The 24,064-nt window shown below is 32.2% G+C and overlaps 1 protein-coding gene across 1 annotated transcript in view; it reads right to left on the bottom strand.

Annotated features, from left to right (window-relative positions):
• Positions 1 to 24,064, bottom strand: part of LOC132698191 (uncharacterized) — a 52,834-nt gene that overhangs the window by 7,582 nt on the left and 21,188 nt on the right. The window contains exon 6 of the mRNA XM_060664126.1: positions 376 to 552. Within this exon, the coding sequence (XP_060520109.1) occupies positions 376 to 552 (177 nt within the window). The remainder of the gene's footprint in view (positions 1 to 375; positions 553 to 24,064) is intronic.

The raw sequence follows: 24,064 nt of genomic DNA, 5'->3' as shown, positions 1-24,064 counted from the left end.
TTTAAAAAAATCGAGCAAACTTACAGAACGGGTAAATTTCAATATTGTATTTGACATATAAAATTTGTGAAAGTTAATCAAAAATATTACCTCTATGAAAGTCTTTATTTGTGTCAAAAAACCAAAAAAATCGCACATAAAACGTCACAGGTATATATAATATCATTGAACTCGTCAGTTCAAATCGGTATGAATGTTCGATGTAAAATAAGAATGTTTGTACCCGGCCTGAGAAAATGAAACACCCTATATACATAGAAACTAAATACCTATAACCAACTAACCGAAGCAAAAGACTTTTTACGTGGACCACGCCCCGTACCAAATGTCAATGAGAACGTTTCACTTAGAGCCGCAAAACAGGTGATATATTACCTCCCCATGGCTATTATCTGCTGCTTCTGATGCTGATAGTGATACATTTGGGCCGACTGCGCCAGCCTTCTATCCCCGGCGTCGTCTCGTTCCCTTTTCTCGTAATCCTTGTTGGGACCCACGATACCGTACGAGGGATAATCGGCGTCTTCCGCATTTTTCATATGCTTCTGCAAGCTGAAAAAATAGACCGTGCAAGCTTTTTATTTCAAGGCTAAAATTAAATACGTGCTCTGCATATACTATTGCTTGTTTCCCTTTATTCCTCCTTTTTTTTTTATTTTTTTCTGAAAATTGTCCATTGATGACGAAATTTTTATTTAAGCATAGAATCGAAATAATCAAGTCGTAGATTGATATCGTACGGAAGCCATATTAATATCTTATAATTTTCTACAGTAAAAGGATGGAAAAGGAAATATGGAAATACAAGAAAATACATTATTTCAACTTTTTGTGTATTTTAACAAGCATGCAAACTATCCCCAGTTTTTGTCACGCAGTATATTCGTATTGTAGCACTAAGTTATTACCGAAATTAAATGTTGCGACTACTTTCATGTTCGTCTACAAATTTCTTTCTCATTGGGTCATATTTGGATGCCCTCTTGCGTTACCGATAGTGTTTAGCAAGCTAATTTCTAAAAGTTATTATTATAATAATATATAATAATAATAATATATTGTCGATATATTTAAATTTACTGGATTTTGGTATTTCTATATATAACAAAACAAAACAAACAATTGCTTGCTTGCCTTTGATTTGATTTATGCAGTACGTTGTATGACAATTTTTATCGGCAAACACCACTCATGGCGAAACTTATTCAAACCTACCCAAAAAATAACTGGATGAGGAAGAACGATAAGATCCATGAGAAACTATATTGCGATGAAAGTTAGGATGGTATTAAATGAGACAATTTTCTGTTTTTTTTACTGAAAATGAAATTGCTTTTTACAAAACTTCTGGATTCCTCCTGCGTCGGTTTTTGCTTAGTCGAAAATGCTGACATTTCGCCAATCTTGCTTAAGTTTTGATAAGTTTTGCAAAGAATGATACGTATTCACATTTCCCTAAAATATAAGTTATAATTCAATAAACATAGTTATGGCAAAATATAATGGATAAAAAGTGCTAACATTGGTTATACGTTTAAGAATAATAACTGACAACTCCTCTTTAATGTACATATGTATCTAGTTAAACACTCTCCAGCTAGCGTTATTCATAAGAGAAACCGCGTGATGCGCCCTCTGCCGGTTACATTTCAAAAGGCATATTATACATAAATGCGTTAACAGCTCTTTAGAAAATTACTTGTTAATAATTCATCGAAAATCGGTTTCCATTCGAGTTGAGGATTTGATTTCAGCTTAAGGTTTCTCCACTGGGATAAATCCAGTAAATTAAGAAATAGTTTCCCGAATACAAACTTCGTCTCTCTTGTTTGCCTAATCACTTCGTAATAATTAATTATCCAAAATTGCGTATCTCCTATTCCATTCGTGCCGAAAAGAGACACGGATATCGTACTCTTATCTTGCTATCGAAAGTCTAATTAGGATAGCTAATTAGTTTCGATTTTATTCAAACAACTCGTACAGCCCTCGAAGGGAGGGGACATTCGTTATGGGTATTTACCCAGATTACAATTTAAATTGGCATCAATTTATTTCCATAGTGACTGAGTTTCTGTAAAATATCTTTGAGGAGATTTGAAATGGCGTATTAATTTGAAATATAATTACGGACGTAAATAAACATGAAAAAAAAATATTTTTTCAGAAATGTTTTGTGAAAGACAGTGGCTTTGTAGTACTATAGTTTTTGAATACGTTCGTTTCGACACACCAAGTTTAATTTTGACATGAAATTTATCACTTTAAATGCGTGTGAGTCAAAGGCTAATTTAAATATCATATTAAAAAAAAGAGCAAACAAAAGAAGGAAGGACGATAAGAAACTATAATCTCAGTACTGGTACCTATACTCAAATCACGATTCAATTCAATTTGGAGAACAGTGCAACTGCAAAAGAAATAAGCCAAAAATAGTGTAAGTGGATATCTCTTTGTGGAAAGATGTTTTGCTATGAAATTTGGGATGGTATTATATGAGACAATTGTCCAATTTTTTTGATGAAAATGATATTGGCATAGAGTCGGATCATTTTTTATGGAATAGTGGGTCATGTGCCAGTCTATTTTCAAGGTCTTTGTATCTCTAATTCCAATCCTGATATTGAAGACATTGAATTGGATTGGTTTTGACATCAAACTTTCTCAATTTTTATTTTTATTTATGGAGTTTGTCTAATTAGTAATTAATTTTAACTAGTTTTGTATTTTTTACTTAGCCGAAATTATTGTAACTTAAAACTAAGTCGCTTTGCAAAATTAAAAAAAAAAACACTAAAAACTAAATTAATGTAAACAAAGTTAAAGTGTCACGTGACCCACTATTCCAAAAAAAAAACGAAATTGTGCCAAGTGGTCATTTTGAGTTATGACAATTTCTTTTTTTTTTCTTTTTTTCACCAATCATCCTGTTGGCTTCTTCAGAGCTTCAGTTTGAGTGAAGCTCTCAAGAAGCCAATAGGATGATTGGTGAAAAAAAGAAAAAAAAAAGAAATTGTCATAACTCAAAATGACCACTTGGCACAATTTCGTTTTTTTTTTGGAATAGTGGGTCACGTGACACTTTAACTTTGTTTACATTAATTTAGTTTTTAGTGTTTTTTTTTTTAATTTTGCAAAGCGACTTAGTTTTAAGTTACAATAATTTCGGCTAAGTAAAAAATACAAAACTAGTTAAAATTAATTACTAATTAGACAAACTCCATAAATAAAAATAAAAATTGAGAAAGTTTGATGTCAAAACCAATCCAATTCAATGTCTTCAATATCAGGATTGGAATTAGAGATACAAAGACCTTGAAAATAGACTGGCACATGACCCACTATTCCATAAAAAATGATCCGACTCTATGCCAATATCATTTTCATCAAAAAAATTGGACAATTGTCTCATATAATACCATCCCAAATTTCATAGCAAAACATCTTTCCACAAAGAGATATCCACTTACACTATTTTTGGCTTATTTCTTTTGCAGTTGCACTGTTCTCCAAATTGAATTGAATCGTGATTTGAGTATAGGTACCAGTACTGAGATTATAGTTTCTTATCGTCCTTCCTTCTTTTGTTTGCTCTTTTTTTTAATATGATATTTAAATTAGCCTTTGACTCACACGCATTTAAAGTGATAAATTTCATGTCAAAATTAAACTTGGTGTGTCGAAACGAACGTATTCAAAAACTATAGTACTACAAAGCCACTGTCTTTCACAAAACATTTCTGAAAAAATATTTTTTTTTCATGTTTATTTACGTCCGTAATTATATTTCAAATTAATACGCCATTTCAAATCTCCTCAAAGATATTTTACAGAAACTCAGTCACTATGGAAATAAATTGATGCCAATTTAAATTGTAATCTGGGTAAATACCCATAACGAATGTCCCCTCCCTTCGAGGGCTGTACGAGTTGTTTGAATAAAATCGAAACTAATTAGCTATCCTAATTAGACTTTCGATAGCAAGATAAGAGTACGATATCCGTGTCTCTTTTCGGCACGAATGGAATAGGAGATACGCAATTTTGGATAATTAATTATTACGAAGTGATTAGGCAAACAAGAGAGACGAAGTTTGTATTCGGGAAACTATTTCTTAATTTACTGGATTTATCCCAGTGGAGAAACCTTAAGCTGAAATCAAATCCTCAACTCGAATGGAAACCGATTTTCGATGAATTATTAACAAGTAATTTTCTAAAGAGCTGTTAACGCATTTATGTATAATATGCCTTTTGAAATGTAACCGGCAGAGGGCGCATCACGCGGTTTCTCTTATGAATAACGCTAGCTGGAGAGTGTTTAACTAGATACATATGTACATTAAAGAGGAGTTGTCAGTTATTATTCTTAAACGTATAACCAATGTTAGCACTTTTTATCCATTATATTTTGCCATAACTATGTTTATTGAATTATAACTTATATTTTAGGGAAATGTGAATACGTATCATTCTTTGCAAAACTTATCAAAACTTAAGCAAGCAAACAAGATATTGTAACGACGCGGAAACTAAATTATATAGTATAGCTTCCTTCAATATAATGAAAAATTGTTGTTGCATTTTTCAAATGATTTTTATTCATTGTTGTGGCATCGTATTAAATGAAGGTTTAACAAGTATCATTTTGATTTGATGAAAAACAGAGGTACGACCTCATGGTAGTCTTCCCCAATGCTTTAGCGATAAAAGCTGTAGGAAGAAAATATAAATACTATATCGTGTAACAAGTTTTATAAACGACACTTTGGTCACGAGCTTATTTTCTACACGAATGTTTCTTTATCTTCTTACATATCAAGTTTCATAGGCGCCACTTTAGTCACGAGTTTAATTTCATTGATTGGAAAGACAGGGGATGTAGAGGTCTCCACCATTTTTACGACATAATCCGGTATTTAACTTTGGTAAATTTTCATGTAGGCCTTTTCGCGTTTTTCTTTCTTGGACACCATTCACAACTCTATCACATACAGCGGCATACGGTGTTTTAGTCATCTCGGGCGTTAATTTTATGGCTCTACTTTCCCCAAATGGCGATTTCAGAAACAGAAACATATTTAAAATTATAATTTTGGCAACAATAGGTAAATTTGTCTTTGATACATTTAAATTTAACGTTTATCATTATTACGTCATCAATCACACTCTCAACCTCTTTGTCGCTGGACATCGCAAGTGACACACAAAATTGAACAATGTTAGTATTTGGAAAGACAAATTGTAATACACTGAGTCTTGAAAACCAGTTGAATAACAGTAAGTTGGTAATTACCAATTACAAACACAAGACTGAATAGAAATAACTCCAAAGTGTCGACGGCTAAGAAAATACTGTTTCATAACACTGGCATACTCCGATTTCACCAATCCCCACAAATTGATCAAAAGCAAACCGGAAAAGCATCCATTATTTGTCAATTATCTATATTAGAATATTATGCAGAAAGTGCGGTAAACCGCATTTGACTCACGAGTTTATATGGCACACGCGGAGCGAGTGCTTAATAAACGAGTGAGATAAAGAGTTTACCAAACGTGTTGCATACTATACTTTTTCTGTCGGATACTAAATTGCGTCCCATTCATCGTTCCGATCAGTTCTGCTATTGTTCTCTTTTTAACTGTGCACGTTAGACAGAGAGAGATGTATTATTGGATATGTCATGTAAACAACGGAATAAACACAATTTTAAATAAAACGTTTTTATTTAACTTTTACAATTGAGCAATAAGTAGTTTATTTAAAGAAAAAGATTGTAATTGGAAGGAAAATCATCCAAGGATGAAGCTTTTAAGAGGATTCAATTTTCGTATAAGCAAGAAAAAACACGTCCTAACCTTCAATTTTGTTTTGTTTGTACTGATGAGAGATGGATATTTAAAAATGGTACAGTTTTCGTCTGTTAATATATTAAATACGGCCCTGGCTTGTGGTGCACGTGCTGAAAAGAATGATCCCTTCCGCTTTACACCAGGTGGATCATAAACTCATAACCTAAAAGTTTGTCAAAACGGTATATCGTTAGAGAACTCTACTAAATTATTATTATTGTTGAACAGTTTCTAAAATATTGTTTTAATTGCTTAATTGTTTTATATTTTTTACAGTGTACATATGAGGCGGTTGTTTCCTGCGAGTCGTAAACCAACCGAAACCTATGAAAAAACAACCACACTTGTAAATAATTAAGCGATAATGACACCTGATAGGTATTTATGAAAATTCTGACCGACTCGAAGCGTTTAAATATTTACAACACGACAAATTCTATAAAAATTTTATCACATTTCGAATTCAAACAATGTTAAAGTTTGATACCGAATGCTGGCTAGGCCAACATCGATCGTCTACGGATGTGCGGCTCTCTATCAACAAACTTAGAACTTCGCCGAAGAGTAAATAAGTTCGTCGAATGCTTTGAAGCAAAAATATCTTGGTCAACTTCCACAGTAATTATTTCGGCTGTATGCTTTCCTTTGAACTGAAAATGTAGGCAAAATTTTGTTTGATTTTCTTAGTTTAAAAATCTCTAACCCCATAAAAAGTGTTATTACCAACTTAAATGTAAACATAAAGCTCGTTCGCATACGTCGTATAGAAAAAGCGGATATTTTTGAAGTGCGTTAACGATAGTAAATTGTTTTAAAATGTTGGTACGCATCAGCAAAATTTAAGCAATCAGAAAACTTTAGAGTAATATTACGTTTTAAGTGAATTGCCGTTTTTTACAAATTTTTGGCTGTCAATTTCTAAAAAACCACAGGAGTATGTGAAAGGGGACACTTGGACCAGGCTGCCCTATTAAGGATAGGACCGAGATATCAATCACACACACGTATTGGAAGATAACTTGTAATGAAAAGAATCAACTATATCGGAAGGCATTTTTTTCATTTTAATGCTGCTGAGACTCAAATTAGTGTTTTGTTTATTCGTTTTACCTAAAATTGAACAATAATTTGTTGTGTGAAACTACGACCTAGGATTATAGGGCTGGGAGATATTCTTGCGTCGCGTCGTGGCGGCATGAAAATAGCTTGTAGTAACTCATTACAGCATTTGATAACAATAACATGTAAACTTAAAACTCTTCTATTTGACCATAGCTCAAGTTAAATTTTATAAGGCTATGTGTCCACTGCAGACAGAAGAACTGACTAATTATGTTTACATATATGTGAGACTCTTTCAATTCTTGCCTTATTTATGTACAGATATGTTCCATAGATGTCTTCCTCACTTATTATCGCTAACTGGGTTCTACCATGTCCATTAACACAATAAAAAAATGTGGAAAGACGTGTTAAATATCTTTGACTTTTTTTGATATATTTCTCCTACATTTCAACATCAACAATCAACATCATAACAACACTTTTTATCCCAAGTATCAACAACAGTTCGCTGTTTACTAATATTAGTTGCTTGATCACATTGACAAATAGTGTCGCAAAACAATAGGAACAAAGTTGACAACTAACATAAACAAAGTTTATGTGCAGTGACTTTCGCTTCACTTTTATGATAGCGTTTTAAGAGATAGAGGGATGATAGTGGTGCGACCCAGTGTAGTCCGAACGCCATGTTGTTTGTTTTATTACAGATTATTCAGACAAAGATGTTGGTTAAAATTTTTATTTAATTTTTATTATTAACGTATCACGAAATTTTAAATTAGGAAATATTTCTGCTACGAACGCCGGTAAAAGAAGCGACGAGGTAGAAAAATGAATTTGTTCTTTATTTTTGGGGACCACTGAATGGAGGTTTTAATTTTACACAAAGGGAGAATTTACAATATAAAAACACGCAACTTTATTTTTCGAGTTTCCACCATAATTGGAAATTTTTCTGCCTCACGTGAAAATGTGAGGAGTTATGGGGACCGTTAATCATATTTTTGTATTATATCTGCAGCCCTTATATGCGAGTAAGCTTGCTTGCTTGCTTGCAAATTTCGCGATAGGTGAACAATTTCATTTTATTATAATTATTTTATTTCAAAAGCTAGAAAATTTCTACGCTAAATTGTCATTGGAAGTTTTGAACTTCACTTCATGCATTCACCATGCACCATATTAAAATTAGAAAAAAAATTAAAAAAACGTTCCGGGAATTTTTGTTACTCCTAGGTAATAGCAACAAATAGAAATCACATAGGTCCCATTGGATTAAAAAATGCAAAAAATGCAGTACAATCGTATGAAAGCAAACAATAAAACAAATAATTGTATATTATATAGCCACTGCACACTAATAAAAAATTATGGCGCCAGGTAAAAGGCTTTAAGTGCAATAGCATTTTAGCTCATTTAAAAATTCATTTTTCTATTTAAATTACACAGAAAAAAAATTATTTTTCGGTTTTCACTTGATTTTTCGACGTGAACAAGTTTTTTTCGGAAAAAAACGCGTGTAGGCTTTTGTAGAGCATAAAATTTGCTACAAAAAGTAAGTTACGTACGTACATTCTCTCCGACCAAAGCTTTTAAGTTATAGAGCTGTGAAAATAAATGTTCATAATAATTGATATTAAATCTAAGTTAGGATTTATTATTTTTATTTATTTTATTATTTTTATATTAAATTGCAATTAATTATAAACAAAAGAACGCTTTATTTGAGTTATTATATGATTCAAGTTTCTAATTTCCAAAATTATTTTGGAATCAAATACAGAAAATTAAAAGTCAGTTATTAAAAAAATATTAATTATAATTAAATAATAATTAATTATAAACATTTAGAAACTATTCATGTTTGTAATCCAGTGACCGCTCTAAAATTTAGTGAACGAATATAAATTTTAATTAATAAATAAATGATATATAGAAATGTAATTTTTTATGTTACGTTGGAGTTTCTGTTGAGTCAACTCACAGACTCAACAGAAACTGAAAAACAAGGAAAATAAAATTTTAAATGAGCTATGGAACTTAAAGCCTTTTACCCGGCGGCATAATTTTTTATTTTCTATAAAGTATCAGATTTTCAGGTAGCACAGAAAAAAAAATATCGCCTAAAAAAGTGAAAGGCAACAAATATTAGTGGCTGAATTTAAATCCTCGCAAAATGTACGTGATTCTTGAATGACTCTTTGTTTTATTGTTATCAGTTTTATACTACTACGCTGCCTCTTCCCTTTCTTTTTAATCTCTAAAACACCCTAATGAGTGGAATCTCATCGATTTTTTGCTGTTCACCTCGCTCATGACTTGGTTTGCAGTTTAGGTCATATAAATGGGATCTCGACGTCTAACGGATTCGTAGGTCTTTTATTGTGAGGTCGTTGAAAGTTAAGCTCATAGGTTAAAACTTAGTTAGTAGGTTACTTGATTAGGTACGATTTTTAACACTACAATGATCACTTTTAACACATATACATTTGATTATCTGTTGTCTTAGAAAATTCACAAAATTGTAAAATTGATACCAAAATTAAAAATTGAAGAAAATCGAAATTCGGTAAATGCAATTTTTTCCTTACTTAAATATAACTTCAATTTTTTAACGGATTATTATTAGGATCAACCACGTTAAATCTTTTCCTTCTATCTCGACGTCGACAATACAAACTCGTTTTTGTTTATTTATTAGCTTCTACTTTAGCGATACAACACCGTTTAGGGCGAGAATGCCAAGAATATTTCGAAGTTATTTGTTAATTAAATTCTTGGCTGTCGTGCAATTTGAGCATATTTCTCTTTTAATTTATTCGAAAATTTCGTATGATTTGAACGGAGCTTGATTAATGGCGAAATAATGTCGTTAGAAATGCATTATATTTAAATTTAGTAAATGTCCGACCACGTAACCGAATAATGCAATAACTGAACGTTTAACCGGAAAAATAATCCACGCTATATTAAAATCGCTTTAAGCGTAAATAATAGAAAACAAGCTCGCTGAAAACAAACGCCATTAGTTAATCATAAATATTGATAAATTATTTCGAAATATCCAAAAATTGTTACTAGCAACATTCGGAAAACTTTTCGTGCTCAAGAGAACCTCGGCCACGCTTATGCAAAGTTCTAGTGATAATCACCAGCTTTTGGCTCGCTGAAGATGAGCACTTGAGTGATACATATTCATTGGGCGCAACGAAATGAATGGCGTTAAACCAAGCGATATTGAGGTACGAAAGGACGTAGACCGGAGTCGATTGATGAAATAACAAATAATGAAGAACAAGCTATTTAAAGAATGTCCTGGGACTGAGCCCCAGTTCGAGTACGAACCCTGAAAGAGAGCACATTGGGGTTGAGAACGAGAGTTGTGTTTAGAAGACTGGGCTGCCGATTAAGAGAACTGATTAAGAGTCCATTTATTTGAGTTTGAAGAATGATCTCAACTTTCCACTAGGAATGACAAGAATGCACTAGAGTTATGAATTAATGAAGTTATTGCACTGGTAGTGGAAAAGGTAGGAAATACATTATTTAATTATAAAACAGAAAGGCAATACTATCACGATATCAGAATAACCAAAGCGCAGTTAGTTAAGTTTACTAATTAGAAATTAAATGTAAACAATTAAAATGAGCTCATCTACTGAATAATGCTTCATAATTACAAGGAGAAAAGTTATTAATAACACATGAAAAATATTACTGCTTAATTATTTAATAACTTCTAAAATTAGAAATTTTAAAGAAAGTGTCGAGGAGAGACGGACATTTAAGTTTTTTCTCCATATTTCCAATTTGAGCTATCCTGCATCGCCTTCCGTCGATCAAATCCCAATGGTGAGAATTGTATATGAAACGCCCGGTGTCATACAATGAGTGCGGTCAGCCCCTATGAATGCATTATGAATGATAATTGAACATTATTTGAAATAAAATGAAGAATCAATATACTGTAGAAGCGTTATGATACCGACACCAAGACGATTGTAATAAGAAATACTTGGTAAAATTTTTTAATATTTTAGAATATTTCCAACCCCGTTTGTGTGATTTAAATGATTTCTGGTATTTGTTCCAAGAAAATTATTTCAACTGTTCTTCTATATTAAAATAAATCTTTAGTCACCAACAAAAAGAAACACCTGTTACAAAATTTTTTTCAAAACTAGGAAAATATTTTCGCGAAAGCAGATTTTTAATATTTTCAGATCGACCAACATTCAGTTACAAAAATACATTTTAAAGATGAATTTATGCCGAAAAGCATCATTTCCTCATAAAATAAAACTTAAATATATCATTACGTTTTTCTTTACATAAATATAATATAAATAACAGCAAAATGTATCGCTTGAAACATTAATTTTATGCCTTTGTTGCTGCACTAATTTTAATTTTTAAAGACTTTTTGATGAAACACTGCAAAAAACTGTACTTAATTACATTAAACGTTAAATGCGTTCAAAACAATAAAACACAACACTTAAAAAAAATTCTTACGCATCTCTGGTAAGTTGAAAAATACCGCTCTTGACACTGTTCAAAAAGTCGATCACATTTTGAAACATGCGGGCGCCAAAGTAAAGTCGCCGCGACGCCGACAGACGTCCGCCGTCCAAAGGGGTTGTTGTTTTACTACCGCCGCCGTTAATCGTGGCGATGGTGGTGCGTTTCACAACTCGAAATGCTCCGCGACGGACCGGGGAGTTGAAACCAATGGAAAATTATATTTTTCGTTTCGATTGGGATTAATATAAGTATTTTTCTTTCGCTTGCGTTCTTATTTTTTCGGTTTAGTGACTTTGCTAACTTGATTAATAATTTCTCCTGACTTCTGACACGCAAGATCGAATCTTTCGTAAATTAAAATACTTTTTATTCGATCTCAAAATATTTTATGAGAATAATGTTATATTTATAACAAAACTAAATTTTTCTATTCATAGGTTTTATATTGATACGGATAAGACCATAAATTTAAAAGTATACAAGGTATTTTTAATCAACGTGTGACATTACACGGCGTGATCCCCACAAAAAATTCATATAAACACAGGTCTGCAAAAAGAGAGAGAGAGAGAGAGAGAGAGAGAGAGAGAGAGAGAGAGAGAGAGAGAGAGAGATCAAACAGTAAAAAATAATTTTTCTTGTATTTAATTTTAATTTTCGCAGGACTTCTTTTACTGATTTTACTTTAATTTTACAATAGAAAATTGAATGGGAACTTCGAAAATAATTGTTATTTCTAAAGGAATCCGTAGCGTACCTTTTAAAATCTGTTTTGGACGCCACTGGTAAAAATTTCATAAAATATTTTGTACGAAAAGTCTCCTTTGATGCCTAAATATAAAGTATCATCAAATTTATAATAAAAAACAATTTTCATCTTGCCACCTTGGAAACGAGGTCCTCGCGGTTATATTATTTCAAGCTTTTTTCTCAAACATTTTATAGAATTTTTTAGAATATTTAATCCTTTAATCATTTTCCGTGAAAAGTAATATATTACGTAGTCTGAAGAATAAAAGGCAGCCTTTTTGTGTGTGTGAGGGTGATTTGAGTTATTATGAATTATTGTGTGAGGGCTTATGGTAAATGCAAAAATCTAATTTGTTCTGTAAGTTAGTTATAGTTTCTGGACCTAGCTATAACTAAATTACAGAACAAATTAGATTTTTCGACCCGCACACACACAAAATATACCACATTCCGCAGAAAATTTTGAAGAAGAATTAAATATTATAAAACAAATAGTATTTAACAATAGTTACGAACCCTCCTTGATAGATAAGAATATAACTAGAAAACAGTTTAAAATAATCTATTACATGTTAAATACCGAACCCAAAATTTATAAAACAATAAAATGCATAGGAGAACCTAGCAAGAAAATTTGGAAACTATTGGAAACTTTTAAAAAACAATAAAACTAGTTACCAGTTAATACTTGGTAAAATTAGAAGTCTTATAACCTTTATAATTTTTAGTCCAATTTTTATATTTTTTTAGCGAACTGTAGATGTGATGTAGATGTAGAGAGATAGTGCACCAAAGATCAGAAATCATAAGAAGCAGGAGTGGATGACTAGCGAGAATATTTGGATTTGATGGAAGTCCTGAAGCAATATAAGATGTAGAAAGCATATTCACATATAACAGCGAACATCTACAAAGGATGCTGAACAAAACAGACAGTGTTGGAAAAAGCAGAGGCTTTTTAACATATGATCATTAGCAGACAGTCAGCAAAGAAATCAACTATGTTTATTAATGACAAATCCATAGAGCAGGTGAAATCATTTAAATTTGTTGAAATTGCTATAAATGGTGCATGGGATTCAGAACGAGAAACAAAACGCCGAATCTAACAGGCAAGACAAGCATTTACTAAGTTCAAACTCTTCCTCCGTAAGCAGTCTTCTTCATTCAAGATCCGTGTTATGGATGGTCGATATTACTTTATGGCTTGGAAACTTGTACCCTAAAAACATCGTCAATCAATAGGATAGAGGCATTCGAAATGTGATCACTTAGGAGAATGCTCCGAATTTCATGGGTGGATCGTGTTCTCAGAAAAGCTGGAGTAGAGAGAGAGCTTTTTGATGTAATTAAAAAACGTAAAATTAGCTACTTCGGCCACCTTGTCTTTGAGATAATCGCCATCGCACTATGCATAGGGCATGCTAAGAAGACGATGTGATAACTGGTTTAAACTAAATCAACTAGCCATCATTCTGTCAATCGTCCGAGTTACTATACAGGATTAACTTTTAAAAGACGTGTGTGTGCGATCTCAATTATAGTTAAAAATCATTGATTCCCTAAATTTTGGTATATGGTTTCTATCTTTAAGGGCGAATGGATTTGTAACAAAAGTTTACTTACTGTCAACATGGCACCTTAGTTTATGACGCTGGTTATTTTGAGCGGGAAAAACTCTGTCTTCAATATCAGCAGTTTTTTTCTACAGTGCGAAATTCTATTTATCATAGTACGTCAGAAAATGCAGTTAGGATTTATGAAGCTATACGTAACTAAACGTGCTAAATAATCTCTCTACTAGACGCACACGGAACCCTCGAATGGAACGCAAACACTGCTTTAACTACTGTTTATTCACCACTCAACATATCCGATGGATAATCACGTTAGATATTTGTAATGAAAAATATTGCCAACTCTAGAGATTTATTTTGTACCCTTAAGGAGACCGCTTCATGAGAATAACCATTTTCTTAAAATATACAATGTAATTCTTTTCAACTGGAGGCAATTACGTAAAACGCTTAATTTTCATCAGATGTGAAAATTTCTTTTTTGAGGTTCTTTGTTATTTTAAAATTTTTGTAATCCACTTTATGAATTTCTTTCCTATGCAAATTTAACCACAGCGCCGGATTCGTTATAATTTCGGGAATCAAGATAAAATGGCGTTTTTTATTTATTTTAAGGCATTGCATGCGGGATATTAGATATACAAGTTTGATAAACGCCAATTTAATTTGTCACGAGCGAGTCAGACCGTTTCTAAACCGTGATTAAAGTATCAGGAACGCTCGAAGTGGCTCGCGATATATTTTTTATGAAGCTGACGTTTTGACGTTACACTCGATTAGTGCGCAATTCGGTATTTCAGAGTAGGAAGTGCATTTATAAGCTTCTTCGAATACTAGTTAATTAAACACTGGCTTTATAAAGATATATTGAGTTCGAAGAACGATTAATAGGATAACAAATTGATTTACGCTTTTTGAGTGATTTTTAATAATAATGATAATAATACCAATTTAGTTTTAAAAACTTTACCGAGCTAGAATGTGACGTTCAGGACGTTCCTAATAGGGAACTTGAACTTTTTTTTCTTTAATACATTTGTTACCAAATATCAAAACTCAAATGCCAATATTTAAGTTGCAATAAATAATTGAAGTTGTGACGCCCGGCTATTTCACCGACACTAAACTCCCTAACCGTGACGTCATACCGCTGCTTTTCGATCGATACGGCGACATGTTATAGTGTTATTCTTAGGTTATAGGCCGAGAATTATATTATTTGTGTGTTTGTATTTAATCTACGCCCGTTTGTATTTGTGCTTAGTGTGCTTTTCATGATAATAATGGAAGCAACACAATATTACAAATCGTGCCATCGTGTTTGAGTACAACCCTTAAAACTCCGTGGTTTTTTGTTAATATTACGTTCATTTCTCTGCTTAAAGTTTTTAGCCTTTCTTTGGAAGGTTTATTCCAAAGAATTTACCGAAAGGAATACGCCGAACACAAAATTAAACAAATAACAAAATGCCTCTCTATGGAAATTAACTTCAAATATCCTAATTTTATAACATCATGCAGTAATCTGAAATAGGAAACTTGAACATTTTTTTAAATACATTTGCTTATGTATAGAAATAACGCGGACATATGGTATGTCCAAACTCAAAACCCAATTTTTAAGTTGCAATAAATAATTCAAGTTGTGACACCCGACCATTCCTTTTAAACGACACCAAACTCCCTGGAATGATCGTGGCGTCACACCGCTGCTTTTCGATCGGTTATTCTTAGGTTATAGGTCGAGAATTATATTATTTGCGTTTATTTTTGGCTCGTGTGTGTTTGTATTTAATCTACGCCAGTTTGTATTTCTGCTTTACATGATAATAATATATATCTATATAAAATAAAGAACACTTTAATTTATTAATGTTTTATTAATAATATTTTATTATCAGTATTTAGGTTTTCACTAGTTCAAAAAAATTTTTTTGTTTTTTTTTCCTTGAATAATTTACGTTTTATTTGATGTACCATTTGAATTTTAGAAATTAGAAAACTTTAAGCTTATTACATTTAACACCACGCACCTCAGCAAAAAAAAACTTTCGCTGTTTTGTACGAAAGTTGTCACCATAAATACACCCACTAAAAAAAATCGGCTTCGGTCATTTTCAAAATTTTTTTTTGATCCTAAACACAACAAAAGCAAGCGACAGGATCAAGACTAAAATTAAAAATAAAACCACCAAGATGAACGGGTTTTCGCACTCTAATGGCTTCTCTATGCTACCGTTCGGCTGGCGCGTCGTCTAACCAGCGAATTGACGTCACAACCGGTCATAGCCAATGACAACGCATTTCAAAGAGGATTTAAATTTTACAATTTTTACTCGCTTATATTTGTTACATAGAATCACAATTTTTTTTTGTGAACCGAACTTACTTTTATAAACAATATTTTTTAAATTAAAATTTTGTTCAAATTCCCTATTCATCTTAAAATTAGTCCAAAAATCACGCTGTTAGATTAAAACATCCAATTCACAAAATACCTTGTCTGCATACTACTCGCTGCAGTTAAATATCTAAAATTAATTTTGACCTTTTTTAAAATCGAGTTTTCTGCCCGCTCAGTGTTTTCACTTAATTACTTTTGTAGTGTTTCTTTCGATTAATTGAGTCTCAGGTGGAAATTGCGCGTTAAAAGAGATGAATTTTACTTTTAATAAAGTGCCGCTTTAATTTTCTAATTGTCAAAGTTGGAAGCCCTTACAATTTTGGTCTTTGAACCAAGCCGCGTTTGTCCAAATAATTAATTCCAAACGGGCTAAATATTATTGATTTTGTTAATGTTTGGCGGTTAATTATCTTTATTCCTAAACTGTTTGGCGCTTTCTGCAGAAAATCTCTAAATAGGATATTTCGGAGATTATATCGGAAATAGCACTCATTAACGTGGGATATTTCGCAATACGTGCTTGCGCTTCGGCGACTGGTGGAGGATTTATTAGAGAACGACACAAGAGGGGAATTTAATGGGGAATGATACGTATGCCATCGCATGTGCATGCTCACAATAGAAAACGACCTGATAATACTTTGGATGCTGGATAGACAGTGTGTAAAAATTACTAGAAAACATAGGGAGATGGTAATAAACTCAAGTATGGTATGACCTGTTCATAGATATAAGAACTTGACCAATTACTTTTGAATGGGATTATCCAATGGTGGTCATTAACATACAATGCAACAAGATTATTACCTAAAATTTCCGAATTTAAATTGAGGTAAAATTGAGGTCCGTAATGTAAAATAATTTTATACCTACCTGTGTTTAATAATCTTTGGTTTGGTATACTACTTAGTTTAAGTTTATTAGTAATCATTCTTATTTCGTGTGTGTGTTGAATCGTGTGCGAATTATGCAAAATATGTGCGAGTCTAGTGTATCTCAGGAGATGCTCCCGCCCAAATGTAGAAAACACTATTCTATTGAAACTAAGGAAGTTATAAACAATGTTCATTTGACTCTCATTGAACGTGGTACCAGCAACCAAGCATCTTTGGAAGAAACGGCCATTGAAGAAGCGATGCTGACATTTTCTCGAGTGTAAATGAAAGTGATCAGCGTAAAATTTACCAGTTATACGAGGAACAAAGCACGCCTACATTAGATATCTTAATTATTAGGCTTGAAAAAGATGAAACCGGTGTTAAATGTGGCAGAACTACCTTATGGAAGTCTATTCAACACATGGGCTTTAGATTTAAAAAAAATACAAAAGGCAAGTTTTAATGGATAAGAAGAATTTGGAAATGGCGATTGCTATATCTAGAAAAAATTATAATTTACAGAGAACAACAAAAGCCAATTATTTACTTGGATGAAACCTGGTTCAATACTTATGATACCCCGGAAAAGGGTTGGGTTGACTCAACTGATAAGTGTAAAACAAACGCGCCATCAAAAAGAGGTAAAAGAGTAACTATTTCGCATGCTGGGTCTAAAGATGGTTGGATTCTAAATGGACTTTCTCTGTCTGCGAAAAATATTAAAGATTTTTTTCTGGATTACCATGAAGACACCACCGCTGATTTATTTGAAAGTTGGTTTAAAAACAAACTAGTTCCAAACATTCCTCCTAATAGCGTAATTGTAATTCACAATGCAAGTTATCAGAGTACACAGTTGACTAAAACCCCTTCCTCATGTGACACAAAAGCAAGAATCGAAAACTACATGTATAATAACGACATTTATTTTCACGAAGATTATACCAAAAAGCAATTAATTGAGATTCTACAAAGCTTGAACCTACAAAAGGAATACGTCTGTGACAAATATGCAAAAAATCGAGGGCATACCGTTTTAAGGCTTCCACCTACCACTGTATATTTAATCCCATTGAACATGTTTGGCACCAACTGAAATCTGCCATTCGTCGCAACAATTTTTTTCCCCGTATTAACTCCAATGTCCTCAAACGTATAGAAACCGAAGATTTTAACATCTCTCCACAAAGTTGGGCAAATTCTGTTAAACATATAGAAAAAGCAGAACAATCGTATATCCATATTGCAAATAATATAGAACAAATAATAATTAGAACAGGCGATGATAACGACAGTGATACTGATATATTATGTGAATAATTTTAAGTAATTTAAGTAGGTAATAAAAATAATTTGTAATTTACATAAATAAATAAATAAATATTGTATAGTATCTTTCCCAACAAAACGCCAAATAATTAAATTCTAAGCCAAGTGCGGACCTATATTTCATTTTTATAGCTTGCAGACCTTAACTGTAAGTGGCTCTCATTCTACTCTGTTTATATAATATTTATATATAAAGGAATGACATGAACATTGTCTCGGATCACTGATTCCCATATTGAATTGTGAAGTAGTATTACATATACAAATTAAGTTTCAATCCAATTAAAACGAGGATTTAGAAACCATAGAATCACTTTTCTGACGAGATAAATAATAATTATTATTAATTATTTTATTAGTCTCCCCAAAAATAAAAAAGTATGGTTGTTATACTGTAAAAATGGCTCGTTAATATACGCTTTCGAGGAAGCTGTGTTTTGGATTACATTAATATACAAAAAGCGCAAAATGAAACTTATTTGAAACAAAAATGTTTGTGCTTATAAATTTGTATTTACAATAACTACTTGGAAGACCTAAGTAGTTATGTTACCTCATCCATCTTTACTTGGCGATTATTTATACAACCAAACCTGCACAACTAGTTTACCAAAGCAGTTATTTTGGGGACAGATTTTTTAAGTACAATTTCACCATAATCGGTTTCAGATTCGATTGTTTAATTGTGCTAGTCTCGAATGAAGATTTCGGGTCACGCCGTTAGGGATAATGCGGTGTTTGGAAAGTCCGAAGTACAACAGAAGCCTGGGGAGATTTTGAGATTCAATTAAATCTAGATCGAATAATTTTGTTATGATGGTCGCAATGCATTTGGATTAATATTGCTTTGGCCGATGAGTCCAGCAACTGATCTACAGCTTTGGGATATTGTAAACGTTAAAATAATGAAAAAATATTTCTAAATCGAACATCACGTTTATTGGCATAATGCGTTTGTCACCAAGAAACAACTCGAGAGTTGATCCAAAAATCACATAACCTAAGCTACACATTTTCAAATATAATTTAACAAAAAATTGTTTTGTTTTTATTAACTTTGAAAACAGCATTAGTAATAATGTTACAAGATAAGTATAATTTTTTTTTGTATGATTTGTATTGATTTATATGAAATTCTATGATAACGAATCGAGATCACTTTACACTTAAAAGAATAACAAAATCAATTTCGACATACCCAAAACGATTTCACGTAATTTTCATTTCATTTCAAGCACAGAAATTTCAATGATTTCAATAACAAGGAACGCCGTTTTCATGTCAGCATACTGAGATTTTTATTTTGGACCAAACACAGAGACTTGTGTATTTTTCCAAAATTTGTAAGTAGTATGTTATATTATTTTCATATATATTATTCTCCACAACCTTGAAATCGAATCATACAATCTCGTCCTCAATATGACTGATTTACTCATTTTGTCAGTTACTATTTGACAATAAATTTACATCGCACGCAAATTACTGAGGTTTCTTTATCTATACTTTTTGCATACAAGTATAGTGTATGTTTTTAATTTATATTTACATTAATATTTACATAAGTTGTAATGGCCGAAAAGAAAGAATGCTCCCAGAAATGTAATAAAATATTTGCAAAACCAATGGAGAAATAAAGTCCATTTACAACTTCTGCAAAAGTTAAATTAAGTGGGGGAACTGTTTGAAACATTAACATTTATTATTATATGCGTAAAAGTCATTATGTCCCAGAATTTATACTGATAGGACTGGACCACGAACTGTGGCTACGCAATAATGAGTATGAAAGTATCTTAATGACAAACACCATGAAGTAGGTAATAATGCCGTTTGATTTTATCGAAGAGGGCTTCAAAGAGAACGAGGAAGAAAAATGTCCTCGATTCCGGAACTGAAAAGTCATGTACGCAATAAGAGATTATGGAAAATCGATATTTTTCAGTATATGATGCAGAAACAAAGTAAATCTTCCTGGGCAACCTGGTTTAATATATATAGCTACTTCATTTTATTTGTATTATTATCTAGCAAAAATACAAAATATTTTCCTAAATTATAAGAATGAAGAATTAAATAAGTTATTTAATTTATAAGAAATGGGCCATCAACTTACCTGACTTACGATAGTCCAATATAAAAAAAGTTGTAAATTTGACATAGGAAAACATCGAAAGATATTTTAATTATTGATGATTTTTATGATCTATGATTTTTGTGGTCAGTAATGCAAATCCACAGCCTAATCCCATTTATTTAGTTGTTTATTTATTTATTTGTTTATTTCATAATGCTCAAATTTACAATTTACAGAATACACATAATTATTCTATTGCTATTCCTGGATAATAATAAGAAAAAGTTTATATTCAGCTTTAATAGAATAATTAAAAAAAAAGAAAAGAAAAGTAATAGGAAATCAAGAATGATTAATTATACGACCAAATTTGGTATCATGAAGCTCAGTTTAATTAATTAATGATGGCTAAGTCTTTGTTCGAATTGAAAGTGGTTTAGGATTTAGTAGGATTTGAACACAATATAAATAAGTTCGTGCTGAAAAATCACAGAATGCATACTTACTCAGCACTTTAACTTTGCCGTTTAACGAAGTTTGTTGTGATTTTATTATTATTTGGCAAAAATAAAAATTATTTGGCTAAATGATTTTTCATGTTTCATGCTTCAAGTTTTGGGAACAAACTTGAAGGTCTTGTAATAGACCAATGGAAAGAAAACCAAAAGAGTGGAATATTTACATCGAAAGATGGTTTAGAGTCTAAACTTTAGACCACAAGATGATTAATACAGAATTTCCGATTTTTTTTTAGGATTTATACATGATCCAGACATTAAATCTGGGAATTAACTGCCTACTGCCGTTTTAACCACCTCCATCTGCGAAATTTGATAAAAATAGAGTGTTCCTTTTTACCCACCCTACCTCATGGGATCAAAATCAACAAATCAGTAAATTTTTGACCAAATCAATGCATATGGAAAATGTAAATAATTAAACTGTGATTGAACAACTGACTCGTTTATAAATTTTTGGAGTGTTAACATTTACGGATTCTCATGTCAAAATCGGTCAAAGTAATTTTTTTCGAGTTTTTCAAGTGGAACCTATAAGGGAAAATGACTATTATTTCCGAGCTAAATGCGTTGGGTGTGTGTACTCAAGGTATATTCCAATGTTGCCACATTAAACGCTCTTCCGTATTCCAGGCTGAACAAAAACAATTACGCGCGGCTTTTAATGTCGCACAGTTTTAGGGACTGCTATCATTTTTATGCCTGTCTTTGTTGAAAAATGGAAAGTGCGGAAAAGTACCTAAAAGGACGGCGGGAGCCGTGCTAAAACTGAGTTTTATGACTTTTTTTACGCAGGGTTGTCAATTCTCGGCGGATGAGACTTCAACGATCGGGGTTCACCATCTTTAAATCGACCTTAAAATTTGATGACGCAAATTCCACAAATACCCCCGCGGTGTTAAACCTGGCAACAACGAGTTCCACATGTCGACCGAACGATTATTTTTACTTATAAAAGGGGATTTCCCTCTCAATTATTGTTGCCCTTCTTTTCCTAAAAAACACATTATCCCCTCAAGCGCGTCGATAACTAGGGGTTGTTTCCGTATTTATCCACATGTGCTCTAAAAAGATCGATTAGGAAAAATATTTTACGCTTGAAATTGTACCAGGTGTCCAATTTCTGATATTTGAAAATAACTATACCGTGTTGATATAGCAAAATGTTAGCAATTTTGTGCTTGTATTATTTCAGTTCATTAATTAAACTGTCTATATTCGTTTAATTAAAAAAATGGTCTTTATTTTCCTGTACAAATCAACAAAACACAAATAAATTAAACATCTATAGAATACATAAATATAAAAATTTAATAATTATTAATGAAACAAATAGCTTTGAATTATAGACTTATATTGATTTGTTTGTTGTAACGGTGGGTCTCATGGGATCATCATTGGTACAGAAATGATCACCGTCGAAAAAAAATTTTTTTTTGCCTGTCTGTTCTCCGTTCTCCGTTCTCGTCTTTTAGTTTTTCCTGAATAACTTTTGAACTGTTGGAGCTACAAAATCCTTTTTAACCCTACACGAGGCACATAAGCTTATAAGAAATGGCCCTGATCCGACGCCGGTATCCATCTTTGTTCCGCGATTTTCGACTGTCTTTTGGGCATTGCTATGAAACACGATAAGTGTCCGAAAAGTGCGGCAAAAAAACTGGAAAATGGGTACCCCTATTATTGAAAATTGGTTATAGCTGAAAGATCTCACTTTCTTTTATATTGCGATATAGCCTGCCTAGACAGCAAGAACTTTTGTATTTAAGGTTTTCACATATTATATAGGGTGTTCCCGATATTCCTTGCTAAATGAGAAATGTGTTGTGTCCTAAATTTGCACATATCAACTTCAAATTTAGCAGAGAAGTGTCCACATTTAAACGGAAGAAATTGGGTGCAATCAAACTTTATCAAGTATTTTTTAAAAATTTTTGAATTTTTTTTTGGTAATTTCAGCTTCTAGAAAAATATGTTTTCCACCATAATCGTTCACCCGACCGGCAAAATTCTTTAACCAACAGACACGGAAGATCCAGTGCAATAACATTTATTTCAAGCATTTTTTCGATTATATACAGGGTTTTCAAATTATAGGCAAAAATCTAAAAGAATTGGAAAATTGTTCTTTTACAGAGTAAATTATTAACCGCGGTTTTCGTCTATCACATAAGCTGCTCGGGATATTTGAAAAAATCCATATCCCGCTATTTCGGGGGCTGTCAAGACGAGATGACGTCATTGATTATTATGGTGCACTGCATGGTTTCAGAAAAAACTAATTTTCTCGAAAACCATAAACTATTTTAAAAAAATTCTTGAACCAGGAAATGTGGAAGGTCAAGGACTATCACCTATCTACTTCGAACATTGTTTGAATCATATACAGGGTGTGTCGTTTATGGGTAAAAAATCTAAAAGATCCTAAAAATTTCCGTTTTTGTGGGGTAATTAATTAATTAATGAAAAACCGTTAAAGATGGGGTAATTTTATTTGAACAGTATCGTAAACTGTGCCGAGAGAGACTTTCAGGTTTCGTCAATTGTACAGGGCGCGACATATTTGAAAAAATATTATTCGACAACGCTGTTATTTGTGCAAATTTTCATATTTACCGATGTTTGCTGTAACTTTGAAGTTCCACGAGATGCGAAGGACATTTTATACAGAGTGAACGTGCACTAATTCTAATTACTGTTCTCTAGTTGATACACACTGTTCTGATAAGAGAGACTCTTTTAAGGCTCTTTTGAACTGTGACAAAGTTTTCGGCTTGAGTGAATCACAATAGTTACTGTACACTTCACTGATTCTATTTTGTGTCTAGGAATTCTGAACCTAATTAAAGATAAAACTGTAACTGCGGTTTTAAGGGTAGAATAGCTGAAATTTGTTATTTAAAGCGTTAAAACGATATTTGTAGAGAAATAGTATCTGATATTGCTGTAATTATTTTTTCCTAATATACTTTATTGCTATCGAGATCTGTTTTTACAGATTTTACAGATTTTTCAGACAATATAAAGCCATTATTTTTTGTTACAAATTTTGTATTTTTTGTTATATATTGGTGACGACATTCATG

Source organism: Cylas formicarius, unplaced genomic scaffold (assembly GCF_029955315.1).
Source record: "Cylas formicarius isolate icCylForm1 unplaced genomic scaffold, icCylForm1.1 PGA_scaffold_2__14_contigs__length_35257938, whole genome shotgun sequence".
NCBI classification, from domain to species: domain Eukaryota; kingdom Metazoa; phylum Arthropoda; class Insecta; order Coleoptera; family Brentidae; genus Cylas; species Cylas formicarius.
This window is presented reverse-complemented; position numbering and strand designations above follow the sequence as displayed.